General features: G+C 42.6%; 1 protein-coding gene across 11 annotated transcripts in view; it reads left to right on the top strand.

The window, feature by feature from the left end:
* Positions 1-309: 309 nt before the first annotated feature.
* GOLGA1 (golgin A1) overlaps positions 310-27,796 on the top strand; it is a 50,795-nt gene continuing 23,308 nt past the window's right edge. For 3 of the 11 annotated variants that reach the window (XR_014827192.1, XR_014827188.1, XM_005654558.4), the window contains exons 1-11: positions 310-423; positions 1,219-1,268; positions 2,141-2,439; positions 9,280-9,370; positions 11,809-11,883; positions 12,832-12,929; positions 14,365-14,397; positions 18,365-18,493; positions 18,781-18,950; positions 19,405-19,516; positions 27,290-27,415. Coding sequence is in view for 6 of the 11 variants with exons in the window: in XM_005654558.4 (XP_005654615.3) it covers positions 2,305-2,439; positions 9,280-9,370; positions 11,809-11,883; positions 12,832-12,929; positions 14,365-14,397; positions 18,365-18,493; positions 18,781-18,950; positions 19,405-19,516; positions 27,290-27,415 (969 nt within the window). In the remaining 5 variants the exon portion in view is untranslated. Of the gene's footprint in view, positions 747-1,218; positions 1,269-2,140; positions 2,440-9,279; positions 9,371-11,808; positions 11,884-12,831; positions 12,930-14,364; positions 14,398-18,364; positions 18,494-18,780; positions 18,962-19,404; positions 19,517-27,289; positions 27,416-27,796 lie in introns of all 11 variants that reach the window. The other 8 variants (XR_014827201.1, XR_014827191.1, XM_013986672.3 and 5 more) reach the window with 5 other exon arrangements.

The following is a 27,796-nucleotide window of genomic DNA, read 5'->3' as shown; positions in this document are numbered from 1 at the left end:
CCTTCTTTCTCTTTGGCAACAGGCTCCTCCCACTTCCCCGGCTCCGCATCGCCCCCTTTCGAGGGACAAGAAAAAAAAGGAAACACTTCGGCCGCTCAGTCCTCCTACGCGGTCAGGCAGCTAGCTGACGTGGCGAACCTGCCTGAGGGAGCGCCGGGTCCCGCGCCCTCAAGCGGCTCGGGGCAAACTGCCACCCCGAAGCTCAAGCAGCTGCCGCGAAGGCTGCGCTCAGGCGCATGCGCGCGGTGGGAGGGCTGCGCGCGGTGGGCCTGCCCCGCGCGCAGCCACTTCCGGCGCGCGGGTGGAAGTGAGGTTCCGGGTCGCTGCCGTGCTCGCCGGCCGGTCGTGGGGGCTGGTGACGGGGGCCGGCGTTCACTAGAGGGCCCGGAGGCGGGGCTCTGCCGGCTGCCCAGAGAGCGGCAGGTGCGCGGGCGGGGGCAGGAGATGCAAGCAGGCCCCTCATTCTCCTGCTTGCTTCCGTGCGCCCCCAGAGCGGCCCTGACTGGGTTACTCCTGACCCAAGCCGGGGGCAGTACTGGGGTGCCGAAAGGGCGAGGGTAGGGGCCGAAGCGGGCTCCCCGGCCTGGGAATTTGGAGCCTAGGGGTCCGGAATTCCCGCCTGCGCGACCTCGGGCAAATCACTCTTCCGTGATTCTGAGTTTCCCTGCTGTCAAATTGGAGAGACTTTGGGTCCCTCCCTTCTTTGACAGTCCACGTACAGGCGGGTCTGGAAGGAGCCTGAGTGAGTGAGTGGAAACTACCGTGGCAGATGGCTGGCCTTTGGGTCTTAGACAGCTGTCTCTTACCCAACTTAGCCGTCTCTTTTCTTGGCGACTTTCTTAGTTCGAGTCAAGGCTTTGGGTCTAGCCAGGTAACGACAGTCAGGATCTATTGAGAATTTATTACTGGCCATGGGTAACCTTAATCTCATTCGGATTGTTTTGCTCAGGGCTCCCGAGGCGAAGTGAATTTCGCCACTTACTACAGTGAGTTTCAGTTCTTTGGCCTGTCAATGAAGCTTTTAGGCAAATCACAAATGCAAAGACCAGGGAGAGGGAGAGGAGACCACTGAGGATTGCGACAGTGGCAGCTTTTTCTCTCCCCCTCACCTAAATCCTTCCTCCTTCCTCTTCCTCTACCCTCGCCTGACCCCTCCTCAACATTTTGGCCTTACACTTGAGGAAATATCCAATGCGGTTTATTTTTGTTTTCATGCAGGACAGAGAGCTTTGACCTCCAAGCTGTTTTAAGTCTAGTAGATAAGCCAGGTGAGTAGCTGGTTTTCAGTATTGAAGGTAAAAGTTTTTGAAGACTCGTAAAGACTTAAATGGATGCTCTGAAGTGGTAAGAAGTCATTGGTAGATTTTAGAGCAGTGCTTAGGTATCCTCCACAAAATATCAAAAGTTAAGGTTGGAGCCAGAATGTTAATGTAGCATACACGTTAGGAGGGAAAGATGTTTGAACCTCATGGTGAATATTATGTAAAACATTCTGAAGAAAAGAAACCTACTCGAGGTAATTTGAATCACCCTTAAAAGAGAACCACACAGCACTTCCAGGAAACATTTAAGGCTATCTGATACCTGTACAGTATAGTTGTGTGGCTTGCTTGTTTTGTTTTGTTTTTTTAGAAAAAAAGTTGTCAATTTTTTCTGGTGAACGGCTGATTGGAAACCATCTTCGAACTTTAGAACTTTACACCTTTTCGTTGTATTAAGTTACATATTTTTGTCTTCATCTTTAACAAAACAAAACGCTAAACTGTATGTAATTGGGGGAAAGATTCAAAAGCGTTGTTATGTTAATGTTTGCCCCAGGAAACTTAATGTGTGTATACCACAGCCAATGTGGTATAATAAAAAAGAAAGTGAGGACTTATGAGTCAGAGTCCTGGGTTCAAATGCCATCCCTGCACATAACCACACAATCTTTGGCACATTACTTCATCTCCTTGAGACTGGATTTCCTTATCTGTATATGTGCATATGTAGTAGCTTTTTAAAGATTTAGTAATTGTGTTTTATTTAGTGTGCATTAAAATTGTGAAACTTAATTTTGAAACCTGAAGCTTAGCAAAGCAACCCAGATGTGAAATATCTCTGGTATTTAACTTAGAGCTCTCTTTCATCTGATTTATAGACACCCTGTTGCCACAAGCCTTTGGCCCAAGTTTCAGTGGGAATGCAGCTAGTTTGGATATCTGGAACTTTTTAGGCACTTTTTTGGAATTCCTGGTTGCTGGCCTAACGACTACTGTAGTGGTTCAAGACCTTGTCATCAGTGCAGGATAGCCACACAGCAAAATGTTTGCAAAACTAAAGAAGAAAATTGCAGAAGAGACTGCTGTCGCCCAGAGGCCTGGAGGTGCTGCTAGGATCCCACGATCAGTGAGCAAGGAATCGGTTGCCTCTATGGGAGCTGACTCAGGAGATGACTTTGTAAGTATCTTCTCTAGTTTTTAATATTTGGTCAGTCTCACTATATTTTTAAAATAATATTTGTGGGAAACTTTCCAGCAAGTATTTTATTTTTAAATTGCAAGATTACTTGTTTATATCTAATTCTTCTTACTCTGAGGTGAGGTGCTTTTCTATTTTTTTTTCTTAATTTTCACAAATCCCTTTTTATATGCTCTACGTTGTCCTCTTGTACTCTTTTTTCCATCTATATACCTTGTGTATCTTCTTTTACATTCTGTTTTTCAAAATGCTTTGGCCTGTTGTCTCTACACACATATTTTAAGTCATTGTTGCTTAGCAAGTTCTTTGAGTTTGGTGTGGAATTAGCCAGGGAATTAGCTCTATGTTAACGGAGAAGTTGATGAAGAGATGACACTGGTGGCCACATTATGTCCCTTATTTGTAAAGTATCTTTGTAGTTGGAAAGATTTGAGGATACTGCTGTGGTAGGTAAATGTCATGCCTTACGATTAAAATTGTGTCTGTGGCATATGACAGGGTCCTCTCAAAGTGAGATAACTTTTTTTTTTTTGCTTTTTAGGGCTGCACCCTTGGCATATGGAGGTTCCCAGGTTAGGGTTCGAATCAGAGCCACAGCCACAGCAACGGGGGATTTGAGCCACATCTGTGACCTACACCACAGCTCACAGCAACACCGGATCCTTAATCCACTGATTTATGGATCCTAGTCTGGTTCGCTACTGCTGAGCTGTAACGGGAACTCCCAAAGTTAGATAACTTTTGAAAAATGACTTATAATGCTTGATATATAGAAAAGAATGCATGTTACATAAATGTAAAGTATGAAGTATAAAAATAAAGCTTCGTTAAATCTGTCAACCTGCACAAAGAACTAGAACATCATTGATGCTATCAAAGCCACTTGTATGCTCCTTCTCGGTTCCTTCAGATAACCACTGTCCTAAAATTTGTGTATATAATTCCTTTTAAGAATATGCTTTTTAAAAAATCTTACTATGTATGTATATGTATATATTCATAAAGAGTCTGTAGTTTAATGTTGCTTATTTTCAAACTTTGTAAAAATAGTCTACTATAGGTGATTCATTTATGGCTGTATAAGATTCCAGCGCTTGAAAAGGCCACAGTTTGTCTCTGTCCTTTAGTGGTGATGGATGCTTGAGTTGTTTCCATGGTCAGTTGAGTCACCCTCCTCCTTTCTCATGCTACCTGTCTAGGTCAGATTACATGGCAGAAGCTATTAGGTTATTCAGGTGGAGCAATAGATGACCAGATCTCAATTATCATTGGCTCCTATATTTAACAGGAAATGTAAGAGCACATTCGATCACCAGGCTGAAGACATAGTTTTAATGCTGAGTTCTGTGGCAGAAGTACTTCCTTTGCCTTCATGCTGAACTTACTAAATGATGTCTCTCATCTCAAATATATTGCAGATAAAGAGAGTGGCCTGAATTCAGGAAATACTTTACTTTTTGGTCTTTTTTTTTTTTTTTTGGTCTTTTTGCCTTTTCTAGGGCTGAACCCGCGGCACATGGAAGTTCCCAGGCTAGGGGTCCAATCAGAGCCACAGCCGCCAGCCTATGCCACAGCCACAGCAATTCGGGACCCGAGCCATGTTTGCGACCTACACCACAGCTCATGGCAACACTGGATCCTTAACCCACTGAGCGAGGCCAGGGATTGAACCCTCATACTAGTTGGGTTCACTTCCGCTGTGCCACAACGGGGACTCCCAGGTTGTCCACATTTGTTGGACAAATATGGTAGCCTTATGGGCTCCCTGCCACCAATAATTCCCCAAAGCAGATCTATTTATGTCTCTCTAGTGCTTAAAACTCTTCAGTGGCTTCCCCATCATTGTCAGGATGAAGGGTAAATTTATTATTATAATCCAATGGTAAGCCCTTGTGGTCTTGTCACAGCCTACCCATCCCACCTCCTCTCTCTCTACTTTCCTACACCCTGAGCTCCAGCCGTTTTGAACTTACTGTACTTTATGGTATAGACAACTTTCCATTATACCTTCAAATGTTTACATATGCTGTTTCTTCTCTCTGGAATTTTTCCTGTATTCTGCCCTCATCCCTGCATTCCGCTGACTCTTGTGCACCCATGAAGACTGGGCTCATGTGTTACTTCCACGAAGCCCCTTTGATCTGACCTGTCCCTTTCACACTCTCTACCCTTTATCCCTCCTGGTTCAATTTGGTCGCTTGTCTCCTATTTTCTCTGTATGGTACCTATTACACTGCATTGTTGATGATTTGCTTGTTGGTCTTTCCCATTAAAGTGGGAGCTTCATGACAGGCAATAGTGTAGCAGTTAGGAACTCAGGTCAGGTTATGAACTCAGACCTGGATTTGATTCCCCATTCCATGGTTACTGTGACTTTGGGTAAGTTTTTTTCACTTCTTTTTTTCTTTTTATAGCTGCACTTGTAGCATATGGAAGTTCCCGAGCTAGGGGTCGAGTCAGAGCTGCAGCTTCAGGCCTGCACCACAGCCACAGCAACAATGGATCCAAGCCACATCTGCAGCCTACACTGCAGCTTGTGGTAATGCTAGATCCTTAACCCACTGAGTAAGACCAGGGAGCAACCCACATCCTCATAGACATTATGTTGGGCTCTTAATCTGCTGAGTCACAACAGGAACTCCTATTTTCTTTCTTCTTTTTTTTTTTTTTTTTTGCCCATGCCTGTGGCATCTGGAAGTCCCTGGGCCAGGGATCAAACCTGTACCACAGCAGCAACCTGAGCCACAGTCAAATCCTTAACTTGCTACTCCATGAAGGAACTCCTTTTCCACTTTTCTGTGCTTTAGTTTCCTTATCTATAAAATGAAATTAGGAACTATACCTGTCTTTTTTAAATTGTGTGTGTCAGGGGTCCCCAAGTTTCTCCTCTAGGTTCTGTTGTTCATTGGAAGGCCTTAGCATATAGTTTTACCTCCTGCTATCAGTTGTTACAGTGAAAACATTGATTACGAAGCATAATTAGGGTGAGTACCCATTATGGCTCAAAGGTAAGGAACCCAACTAGTAGCCATGAGAATACAGGTTTGATCCCTGGCCCTGCTCAGTGAGTTAAGGATCCAGCATTGCCATGGCTGTGGCATAGGCTGACAGCTTCATCTCTGATTTGACCCTAGCCTGGGAACTTCCACATGCCAGAGATGTGACCTGTAAAAAAACAAACAAACAAACAAATGAACAAAGCATAATTAGCAAAGGGAAAATGTGCATGGGGCAAAGCCTGGAGGAAACCAGGCAGAGGCTTCCAGGAGTCCTCCCCCAGAGAAGTTACACAGGACTTACTTAATTCCCACAGCAATGAATTGTGACAACACAGGATAAAATCTTGTCTACCAGGGAAGCTCATTAGAGATGCAGTGCCCAGAGATTTTACTGGAGGCTGGTTATATAGGCACCCTCTGCCTGCCATGTGCCGAAATTTTAGGCTCCCAGAGGGAAAACAGGTATTCAGCATAAACCATATATTTTTGCACAGTTTAGGTACCATGAGCCATTCTTATCAGGAATGATGGGAAGGAACCCTTATAAAATCTAAGTTCCCATAGGCCAGCCAGGGGCTCACCTTACAAGTAGGCCTTCCAAAAGATAGCAGTTTCAGGACTGCACTGTTAACCCTTTTATGCGTATTATGTAAAGCACTTAGTATAATGTCTAGCTCTTTAAAAGCCCTTCATAATTAGTTGCTGCAGTTACTTCTGTTTTATTTAACTATTTATTTTGGCCACTCCCACTGCATGCAGAACTTCCCCAACCAGGGATCAAACCCACGCCACAGCAGTGACCTGAGCCATAGCAGGGACAAGAGTGGATCCTTAACCCACTGTGCCACAAGAAAACTCCTCTCGCTGTTTTAGAGGGGCCTCTGTTTCATCACTACTTCCAGTGCTCAGCGCAATGCTAAAAATAGATCTCAGCCCTAACGCTAGTAATAGTAACTTCTATAATTGATAGATGATATGTATTAAAACTGCTTATGCGCCAGGCTCTGTTTTAGAGACCTGACAATTTTTGATTAATCCTCATCACAGCTCTGTGAGGTAGATTATTTTTGTTAGCACATTTTGCATGTGAGGAGACCAATGCACAGAGAGATTAACTGGTCCAAGTTCTTATAGTTTATAAGTGGCGAAGTTGAGAATTTAACCTCGGCCTTCTGCCTCCAGAGACTCCCTTTTAACCCCTATACTGAATCTCGATAAATGTTGAATGAACAAGTGGCTAAATGGGTAGATGAATATTTAGAGTTGTTCAATGATCTTTAAAGACATTTTGATAATAAATGGGGAAGGCTGAAGATGGACTGTTAGATATTATTATTTTCAATTTTGTTAGGGATAATAATGGTATTGTGGCTGTAAAAGAAAATGTCCTTATATTTTAGAAATGTTTATCAAAATATTTAGGGTGAGGGGAGTTCCCGTCGTGGCGCAGTGGTTAACGAATCTGACTAGGAACCATGAGGTTGCGGGTTTGGTCCCTGCCCTTGCTCAGTGGGTTAAGGATCCGGCGTTGCCGTGAGCTGTGGTGTAGGTCGCAGACGTGGCTCAGATCCTACATTGCTGTGGCTCTGGTGTAGGCTGGCAGCTACAGCTCCGATTAGACCCCTAGCCTGGAACCTCCATATGCCGCGGGAGCGGCCCAAGAAATGGCAAAAAGACAAAAAAAAAAAAAAAAAATTTCAGGGTGAAATGTCATGATTTCTGCCTTTACTATACTATTTACTATATTTGCTCCACTATACTGTACTACAGTGGAGTTCCAGTTGTCGCTCAGTGGTAATGAACCTGACTAGTACCTATGAGGACATGGGTTCAATCCCTGGCCTCACTCAGTGGGTCAGAGATTCACTGTTGCAGTGAGCTGTGGTGTAGGTCAAAATGCAACCCGGATCCACCTTGCTGTGGCTGTGGTGTAGGCGTCTGCAGTTCTGATTCAACCCCTAGCCTAGGAACTTTCACATGCCACCGGTGCGACCCTAGTAAGGGGGGAAAAAAAAAGTGGAGTTCCCATCGTGGTGCTGTGGAAATGAATACGACTAGGAATCATGAGGTTGCGGGTTAGATCCCTGGCCTTGCTCAGTGGGTAAAGGATCTGGCATTGCTGTGAGCTGTGGTGCAGGGCGCAGACCCGGCTCTGATCCTGCATTGCTGTGGCTGTGGAATAGGCCGGCAGCCGTAGCTCCAATTTGACCCCTAGCCTGGAAACCTCTGTATGCTGCAGGTGCGGCCCTAAAAAGCTTAATAAATAAACATTAAAAATTGTTGCAGTTCTCATTTAAAATTAAAAAATGAAAAATATAGAATAAAAAGTACTATAATATAAAAATTAATGAAGCAAGATGGGAAAAATCATCAGTCATTAAAGTGAGAGAATGTTCATTAAACTATTTTCCTTACTATTCTGCATTTTTAAAATATTATAATCAAAAGTGGAAGGATAAAGTGATTTATTTACAAGCAATAGTAAGCAGTGCCTAAAGTAATAGTACTGTCCATTTGTTTTAAGATAATGTAGATTGTTGGGGAAAATTGATTCTCATTAATATATTGATTTATCAAACGTATATTATCTACTAATGTTTTTCATGCATTTTAGAGCTATAAATTGATATCCCTTTGCTTTATAGATGAAGATAATGGAATTTTTATCAGTGTCAGTGATAGAATCTTTGTCACAGACCATCCAGCCTTTTATCCCTTGCTAAAGAACCTTCCTCCTTTTACCCCAGGATTTTACCTTTGGCAAATTAAAGGATTTACTTTTTTTTTTTTAACGGATGCACCCACAGCATATGGAGTTCCCCAGGCTAGGGGTTGCATCGGGGCTGTAGGTGCTGGCCTACACCACGGCCACAGCAACACAGGATCCAAGCCACATCTGCAACCTATACCACAGTTCACAGCAACTCTAGATCCTTAACCCACTGAGTGAGGCCAGGGATCAAACCCGTGTCCTCATGGATAGTAGTCGGGTTCGTTAACCACTGAGCCATGACAGGAACTCCAGGCATTTACTTCTTTATCTGAAAATGTATTTTTTGTACTGGCATAATATGATCAGATTGGATTTGTCTGCCCCTATGTATTCCAATAACATGTACACACACACAGATCGTCTTTTTTGCATATTATATCTCCTTCACATTATAGATGGAAGTAGTCTTACTTAAAATAAGAGTTGTTGGAGTTCCCGTCGTGGCGCAGTGGTTAACAAATCCGACTAGGAACCATGAGGTTGCGGGTTCGGTCCCTGCCCTTGCTCAGTGGGTTAACGATCCGGCGTTGCCGTGAGCTGTGGTGTAGGTTACAGACACGGCTCGGATCCCGTGTTGCTGTGGCTCTGGCGTAGGCCGGTGGCTCCAGCTCCGATTCAACCCCTAGCCTGGGAACCTCCATATGCCGCGGGAGCGGCCCAAGAAATAGCAACAACAACAACAACAAAAAAAAAAAAAGAGTTGTTGGAGTTCCTGTCATGGCACAGCAGCAATGAATCCAGCTAGGAACCATGAGGTTGCACGTTTGATCTCTGGCCTCGCTTAGTTGGTTGAGGATCCGGCATTGCCGTGAGCTGTGGCAGACACAGCTTGGATCCCGAGTTGCTGTGGCTGTGGCATAGGCCGGCAGCTGTAGCTCCAATTGGGATTGGACCCCTAGCCTGGGAACCTCCGTGTGCCGTGGGTGTGACCCTAAAAAGCAAAATAAATGAATAAATAAATGAGTTGTCATTTTCTGGTTGAGGACTATGGTCTCACGCCATTGAAAATCCACCTCTGACTTCAGCCTCTTATATCTGTTTCAACAGGCTTCTGATGGAAGCAGCTCCAGAGAAGATCTTTCATCCCAGCTTTTGAGGAGGAATGAACAGATACGGAAATTAGAGGCCAGACTTTCTGGTATGTCTAAGAATTCATAAGAAGCAAACAAAGGAACCTTGCCTTGCCTGACCCTCTCTCCCTATAAGATAGCCGTATAGCATAACCTTACAGCTATTTTGGTATATTTGATCTTAGGCAAAAAGGAGCAAGTTGTGCCCCCTTTTTTCCTCTCTGTTGTTAGTGTACTGAATAGTGTAAATTCAAAAATCAGTTTTAAACTTAAAAAAAAAAAACAAAAAAACTTAAGTTTTTCTGCTCCTGAGATTTCTAGCAGTGGATATAAAAGGTGTTAAAAATATATGTAGAATAGATGTAACCGTCTTTCCAGTGGTAGCCTGGCTTGCTTTCATGTGGAGAGGATTAGGGGATAGCATTTACAGGGGATGGTGGATTCCTGAGCACCAGAAAGGGTGCTGTGTTGCCACTTGAGACAGATACATGTCACCTGTGTAAGTGTCGTTTTGGGTCTTTGGGCTACTTCTCTGGTTTTTCGTTTCTTTTTTTTCTTTTCTTTTTTCTTGTCTTTTTAGGGCTGCACCCACAACATATGGAGGTTCCTGGGTTAAGGGTTGAATCAAAGCTGTAGCCACTGGCCTACACCACAGCCATAGCAACGCCAGATCCGAGCTGCATCTGCGACCTATACCACAGCTCACAGCAGTGCCAGATCCTTTAACACACTGAGCGAGACCAGGGGGTCAAACCCGTGTACTCATGGTTACTAGTCAGCTTTGTTACCACTGAGCCACAGTGGGAACTCCTTCAGTAGTATTTCTGACTTGCGACACCTGTATAGAAGCTGTTAACTCTCATTATGTCTTTTGTGTACAGGTTATGATTTACACAACTCCACGATGTTATTTGCCTGAGTAGGGCATGTTTGTGATAGAGTTGTGAGTTCTTATTTTGGTTTCTGCCAGTGGATCCTTTTTGCAAACTTCAGCCTGTGAAGGGGTCAATGGCTTCTGTGTTTGTTTTTGTCCATTGGCCTTAAGCCCATTTTATTGGCATGAAAGCAGTAGACTACAAAATTCACCAAATTGTATGTGAAATATTTGTGTAGTTATCAAAGGTCTAGAGTATAACTCATAGCTGTTAGATAGTCCATTATCTCATTTTGCCTCACTCTAGCCTAATAAAACTTAGTGAGATTAAGGTTACACAAGTGTGGGTGATAGAGTTGGGATCCAAACCCACATTTGCCTAATGCTAGAGGCCATACACTTACTACAATCTGCTTTTAACTCAACTGTTCTTATCCTGTTACCCCTACCTGAAAGTAATACCAATAACAGAGGTGAATAACTTTATATTTGTCCAGTGTTGGGAGTCAGCTCTAAGGTAATATGCATCTTTCCTAAATCATTTGGGTTTGACTGATGTTAGAGAAGGGACAGGGAAGAGAACTGACATTTGTTAAGCCCATTTATGTCCTGGGTATTCACCTATAGGCTCAGTGTGAATAAAAATAACGCCCAGAATAGGAGCTACCCTTTATTGAGCACTGTGTGCCATGTGCTTAAGGCATATGAAACACCTAGTTTATTATCTTGGAGTTCCCTGGTGGCCTAGTGGGTTAAGGATCTAGCATTGTCACTGCTGTGGCATGCGTTTGATCCCTGGCCTGAGAACTTACACATGCTTCAGGTGTGGCAAAAAAAAAAAAAAAAACCAAAAAGGCAAAACCACTTAGTTTATTATTTCATTAAAGGATATGGAATATTTAGTTTGTTATCTAATACATCCTTTGAAATAGGTACAGTTAGTATCATTTCATAAGTGAAGAAACTAACTCTTAGGGTCAGTAATTTGCTAAGGTCTCTCAGAGCTGGGATTTGAACAAGGCCTGTCCACTTTTCCACTATACCATACTATCTTCTTTGGCTACCCAGGTAATTGATTCTGACTTCCACCTTTAATATGGCATGGGCAGCTCAGTTCTATGTAGAAAGGAAGCTGACTTTTATAGAGAATTAAGAACTTTTATTGCAAAGGCAGTATTGTGGTGAGATGTTTGCTATTGCCCTAATCTCTGTCACTCAGTTGTATGGACTCCAAGCGAGTTCATTGAATTCCCTTTGATCGCTCCTACTGCGAAGACAAGCAAGGAAAGTGAAAACTGGGATTTGAACCTGAATAATGAGATAGTGCTGGTCTTCATAGCAGGGTATTTCTGATGACCAGAACAGGCCCAATTTTTGTTCTCTCTCAAGGCTAAACAAATCTGCCTGTCTGTATACACCATTTACACTGTGGGTAGTTTGTACTATACTTGTTTGCCTGTGTTGTTCATTGTTAACGGGAGGCTGTCTGCCCAGCTTTCCTCAACAGGAATGGTTTTCAGATTGAGAAAATCATCATCATTTTCATTCATTTTTTTTTGTTTGTTTGTTGAATTAACTTCCTTTCCTGATGTTTGTCCATTCCTGGTATGTGCATCATCCTCCTCACCCAAGACTATGCTGAACAGGTCCGAAACTTGCAGAAGATAAAAGAGAAGCTTGAAATTGCCTTAGAAAAACACCAGGATTGTACGTATTTTTTTTTCCTGCTTTATTAAATCTTCCCAGGGTTTAGTTTTTTGAAATGAAACAGTAGCATATGGTTAAGTTTGTCCATCATAGTTCAGATCTTCATTTTATAAGTAGTATAGTTTTTAAGTTGGTAAAACATTTTGTCTGATTATAAGCATGCACCTCATACTTAGGTTGCCTTTTGGGCATGCATCGTAGGAGCAGGTCATTATATGTATCAGCTTGTCTCCATCCAGTTGACTGGTTTATTGGCTGCCCTTAGATTTTAGTAAAATCTAGTCCCTTGTCCTTGGACCTAGATTAAGAGGCTTTGGTTTCAGCCATTGCTTCATTGCTGCTGTGTTCAGTAATTGGAAATTTCCATCCACAGTCCTCCAACAGTAAAACATAGATTTTGTTTAGTCTATCCTAAATCATATGTTCTCCTTTGGGTTCAAGATAGATGCTAAAAAAAGTAGAAAGTTATTTTTTGTGATGTAATATATACTTAATTTTTTTTTCGAGGAAAATAAAATGAAAGAAAGGAATTTCTTATTTTGCTTTGTTTTGACCTTTGTTTTTGTTTTTAATTCGGGTAAAATAGTAGCAACCATCATTTAGCAACAACATTGGTGTTTTCTGGCAATCTACCTAGCTCAGTGTTTTATCACTGTATCATCTAAAAATTTATTCTTTGGCATCTTCCTAAATGTGTATACTTGACTATAACAGAAAAAAAAAAAAAAAAAAAAAACCACAATGGGAAACAAGCTAAAACAAAACCGTGGTTTATTACAAAAGCCAAGAGATTCTGGGAAAGTCAAGTTGGATTCGGTTTTTCCTAGTCTCATATGTGTGACCTTGGCCTTTTTTGTTAGGTGACAGTTATAAAATAATCACATGGGCTATTTGTCATGCTGTTTCTGAAATATTTCCATATCTCAAATAGAGCCTCTTTGTTAACAGCTTCCATGCGGAAATTTCAAGAGCAGAATGAGACATTCCAAGCCAACAGAGCCAAAATGGCAGAAGGACTGGCTTTGGCATTAGCCAGAAAGGACCAGGTATTTTATATGTGGCACTGCCCAGGACTGAAAGAAAGATTTCACTTAGTGACATGATTTCAAAAATCATGCCATAAACCTGGTAGAAAATATTTATAACCTAGGAGAAAAGGAATGCTATGTAAGTTCTTTGAGATTTCATTCGGCCTTAAGACAGTAAACTGTCAAGAAACTTTACAGTTACAGTCATGAAATGTGTTCATAATGTGGAAGTATCATTTTCTAAACTGTGTAGCTTCCTAAAATGAAGAGGGAAGCAGTATATGTGTAATCTGATGGTGAACCCAAGATAGGGAGAAAGGTTTCTGCCTTCCAAAAACCTGTCTGAGAGCTTAGTCCCGAAACACTTGCCCGTATAATAGAGAAGATGCTGTCAAGCTAGCAGTCATCCATGAGGATACATAGTTCTTCCAACCTCTGTCCCAAGTTTCTTCAGTCCCAGCCAGCTACACAAACTCCTATAATCTCACTAGAACCATCCATTGAAAGACGCTGAATGAATGACAGTAAAAAAAAGGAAATAAAATGATAACTGGCTATTACAATAAAGTATTTTTTATTCAATGGCATTTTAAATTTAAGATAAGCATCAAAATATTATAACGGTAATTTTGATGTATTAGGATGGTCAATTTATTACATTTCATGTAAGAAAATATATAATTTATTTCATCTGCAGTAGGTGATGTGGTTGGTTTGTTCTATAGTGTGTATTAGTCTTCTTGGACATTTACTAGCCAGAAAAAAAAATCATTCACCAGTACTTAGTGAATAAATGTGGCATGAATGAATATAAATGAAGAGATAATCTAAAATTGGTGGACTTTGATTGTAGGCAAGTGGGGCATTTAGCCTTTTGTACCTGTGGTTATTTTTTTCCCTTCTTCTGTGGTTGGTGGATAAGGGGCATAATCCTTTCCCCTTTAACTTTTACGAGGGTTAAAGACTATTGTTATAAAGACTATTGTTAAGGTCAAAATGAGAAGGAAAATAACGATCGGGGATTACTGAAGACTTCCCCTGCCACCTCTTTTTCAGTAAATTAATTTTTAAACATCAGTTGTAGAGTTATCAACTCAGCTGGCCCCAGCTACTCACTCCCAAGAAATAATAATAGTACTCATGGAAAAACACTCAGGGATAAGCTGAAAGCTGCATCAGAACAGCAGATACAGCTTTGAATGCTCTGCTTAGTAAAAATGTACGGGCTTATATTTTTGCTCAAAATTTTATATAAAGTTCATTTTCTTCTTTTAGGACTCTTGGCTTTCCTACTGTTAAGCCAACCTCATGTTTTGTTTTTGTTTTTTTAATTTTCGATTTTCTTTGGTCTGTTGGTTGCTTTGTGGCGGGTGGCGAGGGGGATTTGTTTTCTGAAAACTGTTTCACTGATAATCTTCCCTGGAAACTGTACTTTTTTATTGTTTTGTTTTAGGAATGGTCAGAAAAAGTGGATCAGCTTGAAAAGGTTAGTATCATCTTTATTTTTGTCTCACTGGGAATGTTGGCTTCTTCTCTGAGGCTTGGAAAATGGTTTCTCCGGTACCTAGTACACTGACGGCTATACCTCCTCTCGGAAACAGAGCAGTGGATGATTGAGAGCTGGCTGGGAAAGCTCGTGTCTTTCTTCCTCTTGATGGGTGTGCTGGACAATTTTGTTTGTCCTTCCCGATATACTCTTTACCCTTTTCCTATATTTCTTCGTGTATCTGAAGGCTGATAGGAACTTTGTCATCAGGGCTCCATTGTCCTCTGGCTTCTAATTGAGGTGCCAGTGGGGGACACCAAAGGACTGTGTGGAAGAGTATGGTCAGGAATTTTATTCTCCAGTCATGTGAGATCCCCTCTATTTGGTTGCATCCCATGGCCAAGGTCACAGCTTCTGTGGGACCTTTGGTTCACTTTCTGATATAGTTTCTCTCTTTATGTTTCTCGTAACCTCTTAATCTCTTTGCCCCTTTATGCCCAACAGTTACTAACACATCATCTCTTTTGGGATCTCTTACCCACCAACAGCTTTGAAAAGTCCTCTTATTAGACTCTCCGCAAAATAACTAATTTGAGTCTTTTTCTTGCTGGGGCCCTGACTGATACAGTGGGAACATTAGGAATACTTCCTGGGGAGGCGGTGGGGAAGAAGGGCATTTCTCACGGCAGGTAAGAAGAGCCTCTTGGCTAGACACAGATGAGGACAATTGATTTTTCCAGCACCAAAGCTTGTGTAACTGTGTAGATACATTATGCAGTGTATTCTTGGTTCCCAGCCATGAATAGGAAGATGGAATTTCACACCTAAAATTAGAAAAACATTTTAATTTAAAATGATCACTAGGTCCTGTAGTACAGTGGGTTAAAGATCCAGCATTGTCACTGCAGCAAGTTTGGTCGCTGCTGTGGCATGGGTTCCATCTCTGGCCCTGGGAACTTCCACAAGCCACAGGCATGGCCAAAAAATAAATAAAGAGGAGTTCCCGTCATGGCTCAGCAGAAACGAATCTGACTGGCATCCATGGGGATGCAGGTTCAATTCCTGGCCTCGCTCAGTGGGTTAAGGATCCAGCGTTTACTGTGAGCTGTGGTGTAGGTCACAGACGCGTCTCAGATACCCTGTTGCTATGGCTGTGGTGTAGGCCGGCAGCTGCAGCTCCAATTCCACCCCTAGCCTGGGAACCTCCGTATGCTGCAGGTGTGGCCCTAAGAAAAAAGGAAAGAAAGAAATAATAGACTTTCTAATAAGTACATAAATCAATAAGAAGTAAAAATAAAACAATCATTAGTTTGCTCAACTTGAATTGTGCGACTTTCTAATTCATTCCTTTTCATTGAGTACTACTATGCTTCTCTTTATGGTACAAAACTATTTTTAGTTGTAAATTATATTTACTATTGATTTTATTAAACAAATTATTTTTTTTTCTTTTTAGGGCTGCACCCACAGCATATGGAAGTTCCCAGGCTAGGGGTTGAATCAGAGCTGCAACTGCTGGCCTACACCACAGCCACAGCAACACCAGATCTTTAACCCACTATGTGAGGCCAGGAATCAAATCTGCATCCTCATGGATACTAGTCAGGTTTGTAACCCACTAAGCCACAACAGGAACTCCCTAAAGAAATGAATTTTATTATTGCTCCACTCTTGGGATAAAACACCAAGTTAAACCAGCAATTTTCTTTGTATATTCTGTAGAAATCTGGTTATCAAGCTGTCAGAATGCCTTAACCATACTTATGTAGTGAAAGAATTACAGAAAAGTCAAGTTATCTTTATTAAGGTGTTTATTTAAGAAACTTAATGTTTAAAAATATACATCTAAGAAGTTCTCTTGTGGCACCACAGTTATGGATCTGGTGTCACTGCTGTCTGTGTCTTGGGTTCAATCCCTGGCCTGAGAACCTCTGCATGCCCCAGACGTGGCCAAAAAAGAAAAAAATATAAATCTCAATATAGATATGTAGATATAAGCATGATGTTATATCTTCTTCAATATGAAGGTATGATTTAAAGTTTTCTTGTCGTGAAAGAAACTCTTAAGATAATAACAGTTGAGTTCCCATCATGGTGCAGTGGAAACGAATTCGTCTGGGAACCGTGAGGTTGTGGGTTCTATCCCTGGCCTCACTGAGTGGGTTAAGGATCCAGCGTTGCCATGAGCCGTGGTGTAGATTTCAGATGCTGCTGGGATCTGGTGTTGCTGTGGCTGTGGCTGTGGTGTAGGCTGGCAGCTGTAGCTCCAATTGGACCCTAGCCTGGGAAGCTCCATGTGCTGTGGGTGCAGCCCTAAAGAGACAAAATAATAATAATAATAATAATAATAATAAACAGTTGAAATTCTCATAGAACTATTTTTTCATCATTTAAAATTATAGTAGGTGTTCCTCTTGTGGCTCAGTGGTAGCGAGCCCAACTGGCATCCATGTGGATGCAGGTTTGATCCTTGCCCTTGCTCCATGGGTTAAGGATCCAGCATTGCCATGAGCTGTGGTATATGTAGGTCACAAATGTGGCTTGGATCTGGCATTGCTGCATTTGTGGCGTAGGCTAGCACCTACAGCTCCAATTTGACCCCTAGCCCAGGAACTTCCATGGGCTGCAGATGCAGCCCTAAAAAGACAAAATAAAATTATGGTAAAAGGGGATCCATATATGACTGAACTAAATTAAATCTACTTCAGTTCATTAAGAGCCTTTTTTCTCTTCCTACTACCCACCCTGCACAGGAGGGGTTGGAAAACATTTTACATCAGAAAAGAGTAATGAGACATCTGTGAAGGTTTTTTAAGCTACTGTGATTTTTAGAAATGTTATTTTTAGACTGTTTTAATTTCTCTTCAACCAAGAATTGGAAACTGCCACATCAGGGTTCATCCTAAAAGGAACCCATCTCGAGAAGCTATCATTTAGTAAATTGTAACCTGCTGACACTGGTCATGTCTGATTTGTGTTGACTTGCTGTCTGAACTTAGTGAAATCAGTTCTACTTAAATGAACCTAATTTTTTAAGATTATTCAGTCTTGTACCAGTTATTCATGTTAGTCAGCTAGTTCAGTATGTCCCTGAGAAGAGACATGTAAAACGGATATCTGGAATTGCTAATCAAACTTAAGCACTTTTCAAGTGTTAAGTAATTGTTGCTCTTGCTCCTCTTTTCACAACTATTATTTAAAACATATTTATTTTTAACTTAAAGTATATGTAAATAACTTTGTAAGTAAATACCATAAAGCTTCCCTATATCAATGTATAATTGCTACTGACAAGAGACAGCCTTAAGACTTTCCTTTATTAAAAATTCTGGGCTCTGGAGTTCCCGTCGTGGCGCAGCGGTTAATGAATCCGACTAGGAACCATGAGGTTGCGGGTTCGATCCCTGCCCTTGCTCAGTGGGTTAATGCGGCTCGGATCCCGTGTTGCTGTGGCTCTGGCATAGGCTCTGGCGTAGGCTGGCAGCTACAGCTCCGATTTGACCCCTACCCTGGGAACCTCCATATGCCATAGGTGTGGTCCAAGAAATGGCAAAAAGACAAAAAATTCTGGGCTCTGATTTGACCCCTAATCTGGGAACTTCCATATGCTGCAGGTGTGGCCCTGAAAAGCAAAAAAAAAAAAAAAAAAAATTCTGGGGAGTTCCCTGGTGGCCTAGCATTTCAGGATCTGGCATTGTCACTGCTGTGGCTTGAGTCTCTCTGTCCTGGGAAGTTCATGCAGTGAGCAAGGCCAAAAGAAAAAAAAAAAAAAGAGAGTTTCTGCTGTAGCACAGCAGGTTATGGATCCAGTGTTGTCTCTGGTGGCACGGGTTCACTCCCTGGCCTGGCGCAGTGGGGTGAGGATCTTATGCCATGGGTGCAGCTGGAAAAAAAAAAAAAAATTTCTGCTTACACATATGGATTTCTAATGTCCCAGTTGTCTGAGTTGATATCTTCTTCTACACAGGATAAAAGATTTCTGACAGCTCAGTTACAGGAAATAAAGAACCAGAGTTTGAATCTTTTCCAAAGGAGAGATGAAATGGATGAATTGGAGGGGTTCCAGCAGCAAGAACTAAGTAAAGTAAAGCACATGGTGCGCATTTTTATTTTAAATCCTGAAGAGATACTTAGTTACTCTGAATTCACTCTCTAACTTCTGATCAACGTACCTCACTAATCTTCGATAGTAATCATATTTGTATGTTTTTCAGTTTATTAAAATGGAAAAGTTCTGTTTGAAATGTGTTTACTTTTTCCTTTTAAATTCCTGGGCACATAAGTCCCCTCTATAAGCTGATAAAAATGTTGTAAAAGCTTGCTTTATTGGTCCAAGTCTGTTTCTTAGTAGTGGCCCAGTGAAACTTTCTGTCTTTCTATCAGCTTTTAAAAAAAGAAGAAAGTTTGGGGAAAATGGAACAGGAGTTGGAGGCACAAGTGAGAGAACTTAGTCGCACCCAAGAGGAGTTGATGACGTCCAATCAGCTGTCATCAGACTTAAGCCAGAAGCTCGAAGAATTGCAGAGACACTATTCAACGCTGGAAGAGCAGAGGTTCTTGCTTGGTCTGTGGGGCCCATGGGAAGCGGTGTTAGCGTAGCTCTGGCTGCAGCCCACCCATCTTTCCCTGTTGCTCACTGCAGCACCTTCCAGTCTTAGTTCTGCCAAGTCTAATGGACTTGTCCTTACCTGCCCAGGGCTTTAGGACCCCCCCCCCCCCCGCCAACCCTCACTCCCTTTCACCTGCTTAGCAGTTTATTATGTTTTAGTTTCTAAGATGTTGGGTAGCTGAAGGCAGATCAGGATTTTTTGCTTAAACCTGGGTGGAACCTTTTCTCTTGGGGCTTCTGCTTCAGAGAGAGTCAAGGTATCTTCTTCATCGATAATCTTCACGTGTCTAATATTTGCAGCCCTGACATGTAAAGAACCATTTGTATTTTTCCTGTGGAAGAATGTGTCTTAGATGAGATATCCAAATTTGTTCATTGTCTGCTTTCTTTCAATGAAGAGATCATATGACAGCTTCAAAAACAGGTGCAGAAAATAAGATCACAGCCCTGGAGCAAAAGGAACAGGAGCTCCAAGCATTCATTCAGCAGCTTTCCCTTGATTTGCAAAAGGTAAGCAGAGTACTCGGACAGACCCAGGTTCCTAGGGTTCATGAATGGAGTAAAAACGAAATCCGTTAGAAATTTTTGCCTCAGGGTGGCAGGTGAAACTTGTTTCTCACGAAGTCCCCATTGCCCTAGTTCCTGGCCTAGGCAGGCTGCGTTCAGATGGAAGTGGCCACATGCTGAACAAGGGTTGCTTAACAGGAGAGATTGGTATTGTCCTGACAGGAACTCTTAAAGGACACCATTTGACCTTCTCAGTATGTCAAGTGCGATGTCATGGACCTTGAGCAGAAGAAAATACAACAGTGGTGGTTGATGTGACCAGGCTTGTACCTTCGACATACCTGGCTCTAGTCCAGTTTGTTCAAAAGCGTATAAATGATATCATTACTATTCTTTTTTTGTTGTTTGGCCGACATATGTTCTTTGCACTTCTACTGTAGATCTGTGCTAAATTATGAAAATATAAAAGTGAATGATAATATTATTATTAACCATAGAGTGGGGTTTCTTATCACTGTTTCGAGCAGAGCAATTTGCATTGTATATTTATCTCTTGCATTGTATAACATTTAGCTTTGCAGGCCCAGGGTTCTGAATGCCAGCAGCATTCTTCAGGCATTGGCAGTCCAGCCCTTCCCCTCATATGACAAAACATTCCCTAGCCGATGGTACCCAAAAGCCCTATCCTCTTCCCTTAAGAACCACTAATCTCAAGTGCAGCAGAGATTTACAGACTCATTATAGTACAGTAACATTTGTATCAATAGAAGTCTGTATATGCCTTCCAGCTATTAGCATACTTACAGATACCTAAATAGAAACCAAAAGAGGTCATATACCTTGTCAAAGTTTTACGGTAAGTGACAGAACTGAATTCTAACCCAGGTCTTACTCCAGCGCTCATGCTTGTTCTAGTGGGCTCTGTTGCCTCACAACAAGGCGCACCCCGTAAATGATCTCACACAAATGAATGACTATGATAGAAGGTCCCTCCCCTCGAGGCACTGAAAATCTAGACACATGCAGTATTCTGTCTCAAAGGCTTACCGTTTCATTGTAGAGCTCAAACCTCCTGTGACGAAAAAAACAAATATTCACAATCCAGTAAGTCTCAAATAAGTGAAGTACGTATTTCAAATGCAAAAGATATGCCATAGGGAGAATGCCTTTTCAGTGCAGGAGTCACGGAACTCTTCCTGGAGGAACTGCAATTTCAAGGATCATTAGGAAGCAGGAAATACAGAAGGGTACACAATTCATTTAAGGGTATGGGGGTAGAGGAAATAACGGACACAAAACTTTGGGATCCAAAGGACCTTTTTTTTTGTCTTTTTAGGGCTGCACCCGCAATGCATGGAAGTTCCCAGGCTAGGGGTCAAATTGGAGCTGTCGCTGCCGGCCTACGCAACAGCAGCACAGGATCCTAGCCGCATCTGTGACCTACGCCAAAGCTCACGGCAACACTGGATCCTTAAGCCACCAAGCGAGGCCAGGGATTGAACCCACATCCTCATGGATATTAGTTGGATTCATTACCACTGAGCCACAACGGGAACTCCCAGGATCATTTGATTATCAGTTAGAACCATCCATCCATTTCTTAATTGGAAAAACTAATTTTCCAGACTCTGGTCTCACTAAGTTGCCTCGTTCATTCTAAAAATATAGTTTAGGGAGCTCCTGTTGTGGCTCAGTGGGTTTAGAGCCCAGCTAGTATCCATGAGGTTACTTACCAATCCTGGCCCTGCTCAGCGGGTTAAGAATCCTCCATTGCCACAAGCTGTGGCATAGGTTGAGGATGCAGTTCGGATATGGTGTGGCTGTGGCTGTGGCATAGGCTGGTGACCATAGCTCCAGTTCGACCCCTGGCCTGGGACTTCCATATGCCATGAGTATGGCCCTAAAAAGACTATAAGTGAATGAATAAATCAATAATTTAAGCTTTATTATATGTCAAGTTCTGTGCTTGGTGTCAGAAACACTAGAGTGAGGGAGTTCCCATTGTGGCTCGGTGGATTAAGAACCCAACTAACATCCATGAGGATGTGGGTTTGATTCCTGGCCTCACTCAGTGGGTTAAGGATCCAGTGTTGCCGAGAGAAAAAAGAAAAGAAAGAAAGAGTGAGGAAGTGGTCCCACTTGGTAATGTGAGAAATATAGGAGAGCAACAGGAATAAAGAAGCTGTTAGGGGAGTTCCCATCGTGATGCAGTGGTTAACGAATCCGACTAGGAACCATGAGGTTGCGGGTTCGGTCCCTGCCCTTGCTCAGTGGGTTAAGGATCTGGCATTGCCGTGAGCTGTGGTGTAGGTTGCAGACGCTGCTCGGATCCCACGTTGCTGTGGCTCTGGCATAGGCCGGGAACCTCCATATGCCGCCAGAAGCGGCCCTAGAAATGGCAAAAAGACAAAAAAAAAAAAAAAAGGAAGCTGTTAGGAGTGATTGCTGGGTTTCTGGTGTAATCAACTGAGAGGCTGCTATTGTTAGTCATCAGGCTAAGAGAGCACTGGAGGAAGGACAGGTATCTCATGAAGATGATGGGTTTGGAGTCAGTTTCTTTGTTGTCCTTACTGGGTAGATTTTTAAAAATTGGGTATATTTTTAAAACATAAGTAAGACAAAGAGTGTAACAAGCTAATAAACCACCATGTAGCCACTACCCCCCAGGTTAAGAAATGGTTCCTAGTGTGCCCTTTACTATTCCATCCCATTCTTTTTGCCTTCTTAAGTGCTATCCAGAAATTATTCCATTCCCTTGCTTTGCTTTATAATAGTATCCCTAAGCAGTATCTGCTTTCATTTCTCATGTGTGTTAACATTACTTAAATGAAATGCTGCAGGTATTTTTCTAAAACTAGCTTTTTGTGCTCAAGGTTGTATTCCTGAGACATATTCATATGAACACAGACCGCTGTAATTTAATCTTTTCTTAACTGTATGGTATGAATTTACTAGAATTTATTTATCCATCCTTTTGACAGAGGACATTAGGGTGTTTTTGGTTTTTTTACTTTTACAAATAAGGCTACTGTAAATTTTTGTCTTCCTACACAAAAATATAACTCTAGGGTATATTTGAGATGTGAACAGCTTGGGTCAAAAGATTTGTACTTTTCCTAGATACGGCAAAATTTTCTCATAATAGTGTAGTAATTTATATACCCTCACCAGCATCATATAAGAATTTGGGTTTGCTCTGCTTCCTTGACAGTGTGGGATATTGTCAAACTTAATTTTTGCCAGTTTGATTTTGATTTGCTTTTCCCAGATTACTTATGCAGTTGGGCATCTTTTCATATGTTTATCAGTCATTCACGCTCTTCCGTGAGGTGCTGGTTCAAATCCTCCACCCATTTTCTGTTGCATTTTCTGTCTTTTTCTCATTAATTGTAGGAGTTTTTTTTTTAAGTAGAGTTGATATACAGTATTGTGCCAATTTCAGCTGTACAGCAAAGTGACTCAGGGATCCTTCTACATTCTTTTTTATGTTCTTTTTCCATGTTCCCAGGAGATTGGATTATAGTTCCCTGTGCTATTCAGTAGGACCTTGTTGTTTCCCCTTCTAAATGTAATAGTTTGCATCTGTTAACCCCAAACCCCCATGTGACACCTCCTCCTTGACAGTCACAAGTCTGTTCTCTACATCTGTGAGTGTTTCTGTTCTGTACATAGGTTCCTTTGTGCCATATTCTAGATTGCACATGTAAGTTATATCATACGGTAATTGCCTTTCTACAGTACTTCACTTAGTCTGAGAATCTCTAGTTGCATCCATGTTGCTATTTCGTTCTTTTTTATGGCTAATATTCCATTGTATATGTGTACCACATCTTCTTAAGCCGTTCATCTGTCAGTGGACATTGAGGTTGCTTCTACGTCTTGGCTATTGTGACTAGTGCTGCTGTGAACATAGGGGTGCATGTCTTTTGCTTTTGTCTTTTTTTTTTTTTTTTGTCTTTTTGCTATTTCTTTGGGCCGCTCCCTCGGCATATGGAGGTTCCCAGGCTAGGGGTCTAATCGGAGCTGTAGCTACTGGCCTACGCCAGAGCTACAGCAACGTGGGATCTGAGCTGCGTCTGCAACCTACACCCCAGCTCACGGCAATGCCATATCCTTAACCCACTGAGCAAGGGCAGGGACTGAACCCACAACCTCATGGTTCCTAGTCGGATTCGTTAACCACTGCGCCACGACGGGAACTCCTGCTTTTGTCTTTTTAAACAAATCTCTCCTCACTCAGAATCGTAACATTATTCTCCTATATTATTATCTGAAAGTTTTACTGTCTTGCCTTTTATATTCAGTTCTTTAATATACCTGAAATGTGGAGTTCCCATCATGGCTCAGTGGAAATGAATCTGACTAGATCCATGAGGACACAGGTTTGATACCTGGCCTCGTTCAGTGGGTTAAGGATCTGGCCTTGCCGTGAGCTGTGGTGTAGGTTGCAGATGCAGCTTGGATCCTGCGTTGCCGTGGCTGTGGTATACGCCAGTGGCTAAAGCTCCAATTTGACCCACAGCCTGGGAACCTCCATATGCTGTGGGTGTGGCCCTAAAAAGATATATATTTAGGTTATATTTACCTAAAATGTGATTTTGTTGTTAGGGATTTGTGTTCTGTTTTTTAAAATTGTTTTATTACAGTTTATGGAAAAATCTGTTCTCTCATTTATCTGCAACACCAGCTTTGTAACAATTCAGTTTTCCTTAATGTACATGGAAACACTCCTAGACTTTGGGGTGTATGCCACTGTGATATTTGCACAATACTCTCCATTACCTTACTGATTGTAATATTAGGATAAGTCCTGGTGTCTGATAAGTCTACCTGGGTTTTTTTTAGGGGTGTCTTGAATATCCTTGGCCTGTTGCACTTCCACAGAAGAGCTCGTAAGGCTCCTTAAAAAAAAAGCCCGGTGGGGAAGTTCCCTTGTGGTGCAGCGGGTTAAGGACCCAGCGTTGCCATTGCAGCGGCTTTTTGGGTTGCTAATGTGGCACAGGTTCAATCCCTGACCCAGGAACTTCCATATGCTGCAGGCATAGCCGAAAAAAAAAGAAAAAAAAAAAAAAAGCCTGGTGGGATATTGATTAGAATTGCATTGAATCTGTAGATGCATTTGGGGAGCATTGATTATCATGTGAGTTTTTTTGGTTTTTTTTGTTTGTTTGTTTGTTTTTGTCTTTTTGCTATTTCTTGGGCTGCTCCCATGGCATATGGAGGTTCCCAGGCTAGGGGTTGAATCGGAGCTGTAGCCACCGGCCTACGCCAGAGCCACAGCAACGCGGGATCCGAGCCGCGTCTGCAGCCTACACCACAGCTAACGGCAACGCCGGATTGTTAACCCACTGAGCAAGGGCAGGGATCGAACCCGCAACCTCATGGTTCCTAGTCGGATTCGTTAACCACTGCGCCACGACGGGAACTCTGATGTGAGTTTTTTAATCCGGGAACATGGTCTCAATCTCTCTAGATATTCAGCATTGCTGTGGTTTTGGTTTTTTTTTTGGTTTGCTTTTTGGGTTTGTTTGTTTTAACTTATGACTCCACCCAGCATAATGACTTATATAAGACTTATATCTCTCAAGTTCATATTGATGTATAGTAGAAGCAGTTGAGGCTTTAGATAAAGAAGGTTCAGACTTGGGTTTGAGCCCCTAATCTCTCACCAAGATGTGTGCTAGTCCCTTAGCTAGTCCCTAAGCTTCAGTTTCCCTGTAACTGGACATGGCGCAGGCTGGGTGTAAGGACCAGCAGTAGTGGGAAGAACTTGCACATGCTCTGCATTCTGTAGCTGCTCCTCTACCGTGCTGTGCAGTTATTGCTGTTACCAACATTATTGGAAAGAGACCCATTAAGATGGGTCAGCATGACGAAAATGGTTTGCTTTTCTTTCCTCTCAAACTCCCTGTCCCTCCTGCATTCTCTGCCTTGCATCATGTTACCATTCACTTAGGCACAGACTTGAGGGTTGTCTTCACTTCTTTCCTCTTTCCCCAGCCTCCTGGTCATGTTGAACTTTTCTCTTTACCCCTTTACTCATGCTGCCCTTTCCCCAGAGGGCTGGTTCCTCTCCCTCACCTTCCACCTGGACCGGTGCTTAGGAGGCCTGATCTGATTGCTCCAAACAATGAACTCCTTCTGCCTCTGACATCTCATATCCCTCTGTTGCAGCATGATTGCTTTGTTTTATGATTAATTGTGTATGTATCTATCTCTCCTGCTAGCCTCAGTGCTTCTTTGGGTCAGTAACTGTAGCTGATTATATCCCGAGAAGACACAGCGTATAGGTTTGATAAAAGTTGATTGAGTTCTGAGACCTTGAATCCATTCTTCAAATTTTCCCTCTATTACATTTGTTGTCACCCCTGTGCAAATGCAGAATGGCGAGGGCTTCTTCCCAAAACTTCGGCCCAAATAGCTACATCTTATTCTGAGGAGAAAATTGACCAGGTTGCAAGCTAAACCTGAACGCCTGTGCCTTGAGATGGAGCAGTAGAGCATAAGGTGAGGGAATCTGAGGAAGCAGAGTATGTGTGAGGAGGTTCGGGCTTCACAGCGAGATGATGCCGTATGACCTTGTTTTGGAGTGGAGAATGCATCCTCCGTGGATGTGAGGACCACTAAGAAGCGAAGCAAGAGTGCATTGAAAGCTTCCTGAATCTGCAGCTTTGACATTGAGCAGCATTTGAAGGTTGGCAGTAGTGAAAGGAACAAAGTTAGTCCAAACCCACCGCCATCTCCACTACCGTCTTTGCTAAAGGGATAGGCGGAAATGAATAGTGGGCAGCTGTTGATCTGGGGCCATGGTGTAAAGTGCTGCTGTGGTTCAGCTGTTGTCCCTGTGCTGGGAGCCAGGGTGAATGTCATTGGTTGTTTCAAAAGTTCTCTCTTTGGCCTTAAGGCAGCTACATTGGCATCATGACTGCTTTGTCCAGCCCCTCGTTTCTGGGCAAATTGTCCTGTAGGTCATCATAGGGCTGGCTGGGAGCTTCTTGAGTGGACTTACTTCTGGTTTTTGGCATCTGGGATAAAGTTGTAGGTCCTGTTGGACTTTGGCTTAATAGGATTACGCTTATGCTTGTTGAGAGAGGGAGGAGGAGCATTCTTTTAGCTAGTAGGTCATGACGATGCAGTGGTTATTTTAGGTTATTTTAAAAGGGAGGAGCAACCAAGCAGGAGGCATAACTCTCCCAGACTTCAAGAAATACTACAAAGCCACAGTCATCAAAACAGTGTGGTACTGGTATCAAAACAGACAGACAAACCAATGGAACAGAACAGAGAATCCGGAAATAAACCCTGACACCTATGGTCAATTAATCTTTGACAAGGGAGGCAAGAACATAAAATGGGAAAAGGAAAGTCTATTCAGCAAGCATTGCTGGGAAACCTGGACAGCTGCATGCAAAGCAATGAAACTAGAACACACCCTCACACCATGCACAAAAATAAACTCCAAATGGCTAAAAGGGAGGAGCATCTTCTAAGGGTCCCAGCTAGATTCCACAGAGGCAACAGTATTCTTCCTTCTCAGATTGTCGCTTGCTTAAATTAGGAGCATTTGCCACTTGCTGCACTAAGTCTGAAACAGATACCCAAATCCTGTTGGGTTCAGATCTTGTATCTTCCACGTTCCGTCTTCAGGGAAGATTGCCTGGCTGCTTGTTCTGCTAGGATGTAATTGGAAACAGAATTTCATGAAGACATGATAATCCTCCAGGAAACAGGAAGGAAGGGATGGAGACAGTGAAATGTCACTGCTTTCACTTGCAGGTCACTGCGGAAACTCAGGAGAAAGAACAACTCATCACGCATTTGCAGGAGAAGGTTGCATCCCTGGAGAAGAAACTGGAGCAGAACTTGTCAGGGGAAGAACATGTGCAGGAACTTCTAAAAGAGGTAACCAGCTCTCCTCGGGCCACCTGGCATTGGAAGGGCAGTGTGAACACTTGAGGGCTCCTAAAATCCTAGAGTTTCAGCCAGTCTTCACCAGCTTGATGAAAAGATCACTCCCATCAACTTTTTTTTTTTTTTTTTTTTTTGGTCTTTTCAGGGCCACACCCGTGGCTTACGGAGGTTCCCAGGCTAGGGGTCAAATCAGATCTGTAACCACTGGCCTATGCCACAGCAACTCGGGATCTGAGCCGCATCTGCGACCTACACCACAGCTCACAGCAACGCTGGATCCTTAACCCACTGAGCAAGGCCAGGGATCGAACCTGCATCCTCATGGTTCCCAGTCGGATTCGTTTCCGCTGGGCCACAATGGGAACTCCCCTT

Source organism: Sus scrofa, chromosome 1, assembly GCF_054392235.1.
Source record: "Sus scrofa isolate SSC_HxYL_T2T_F1_AM1 chromosome 1, Sscrofa_HxYL_maternal_Yorkshire_Landrace_v2.0, whole genome shotgun sequence".
Classification (NCBI taxonomy): domain Eukaryota; kingdom Metazoa; phylum Chordata; class Mammalia; order Artiodactyla; family Suidae; genus Sus; species Sus scrofa.
The sequence above is the reverse complement of the archived record's forward strand: the minus strand, read 5'-3'. Positions and strand labels throughout refer to the sequence as shown.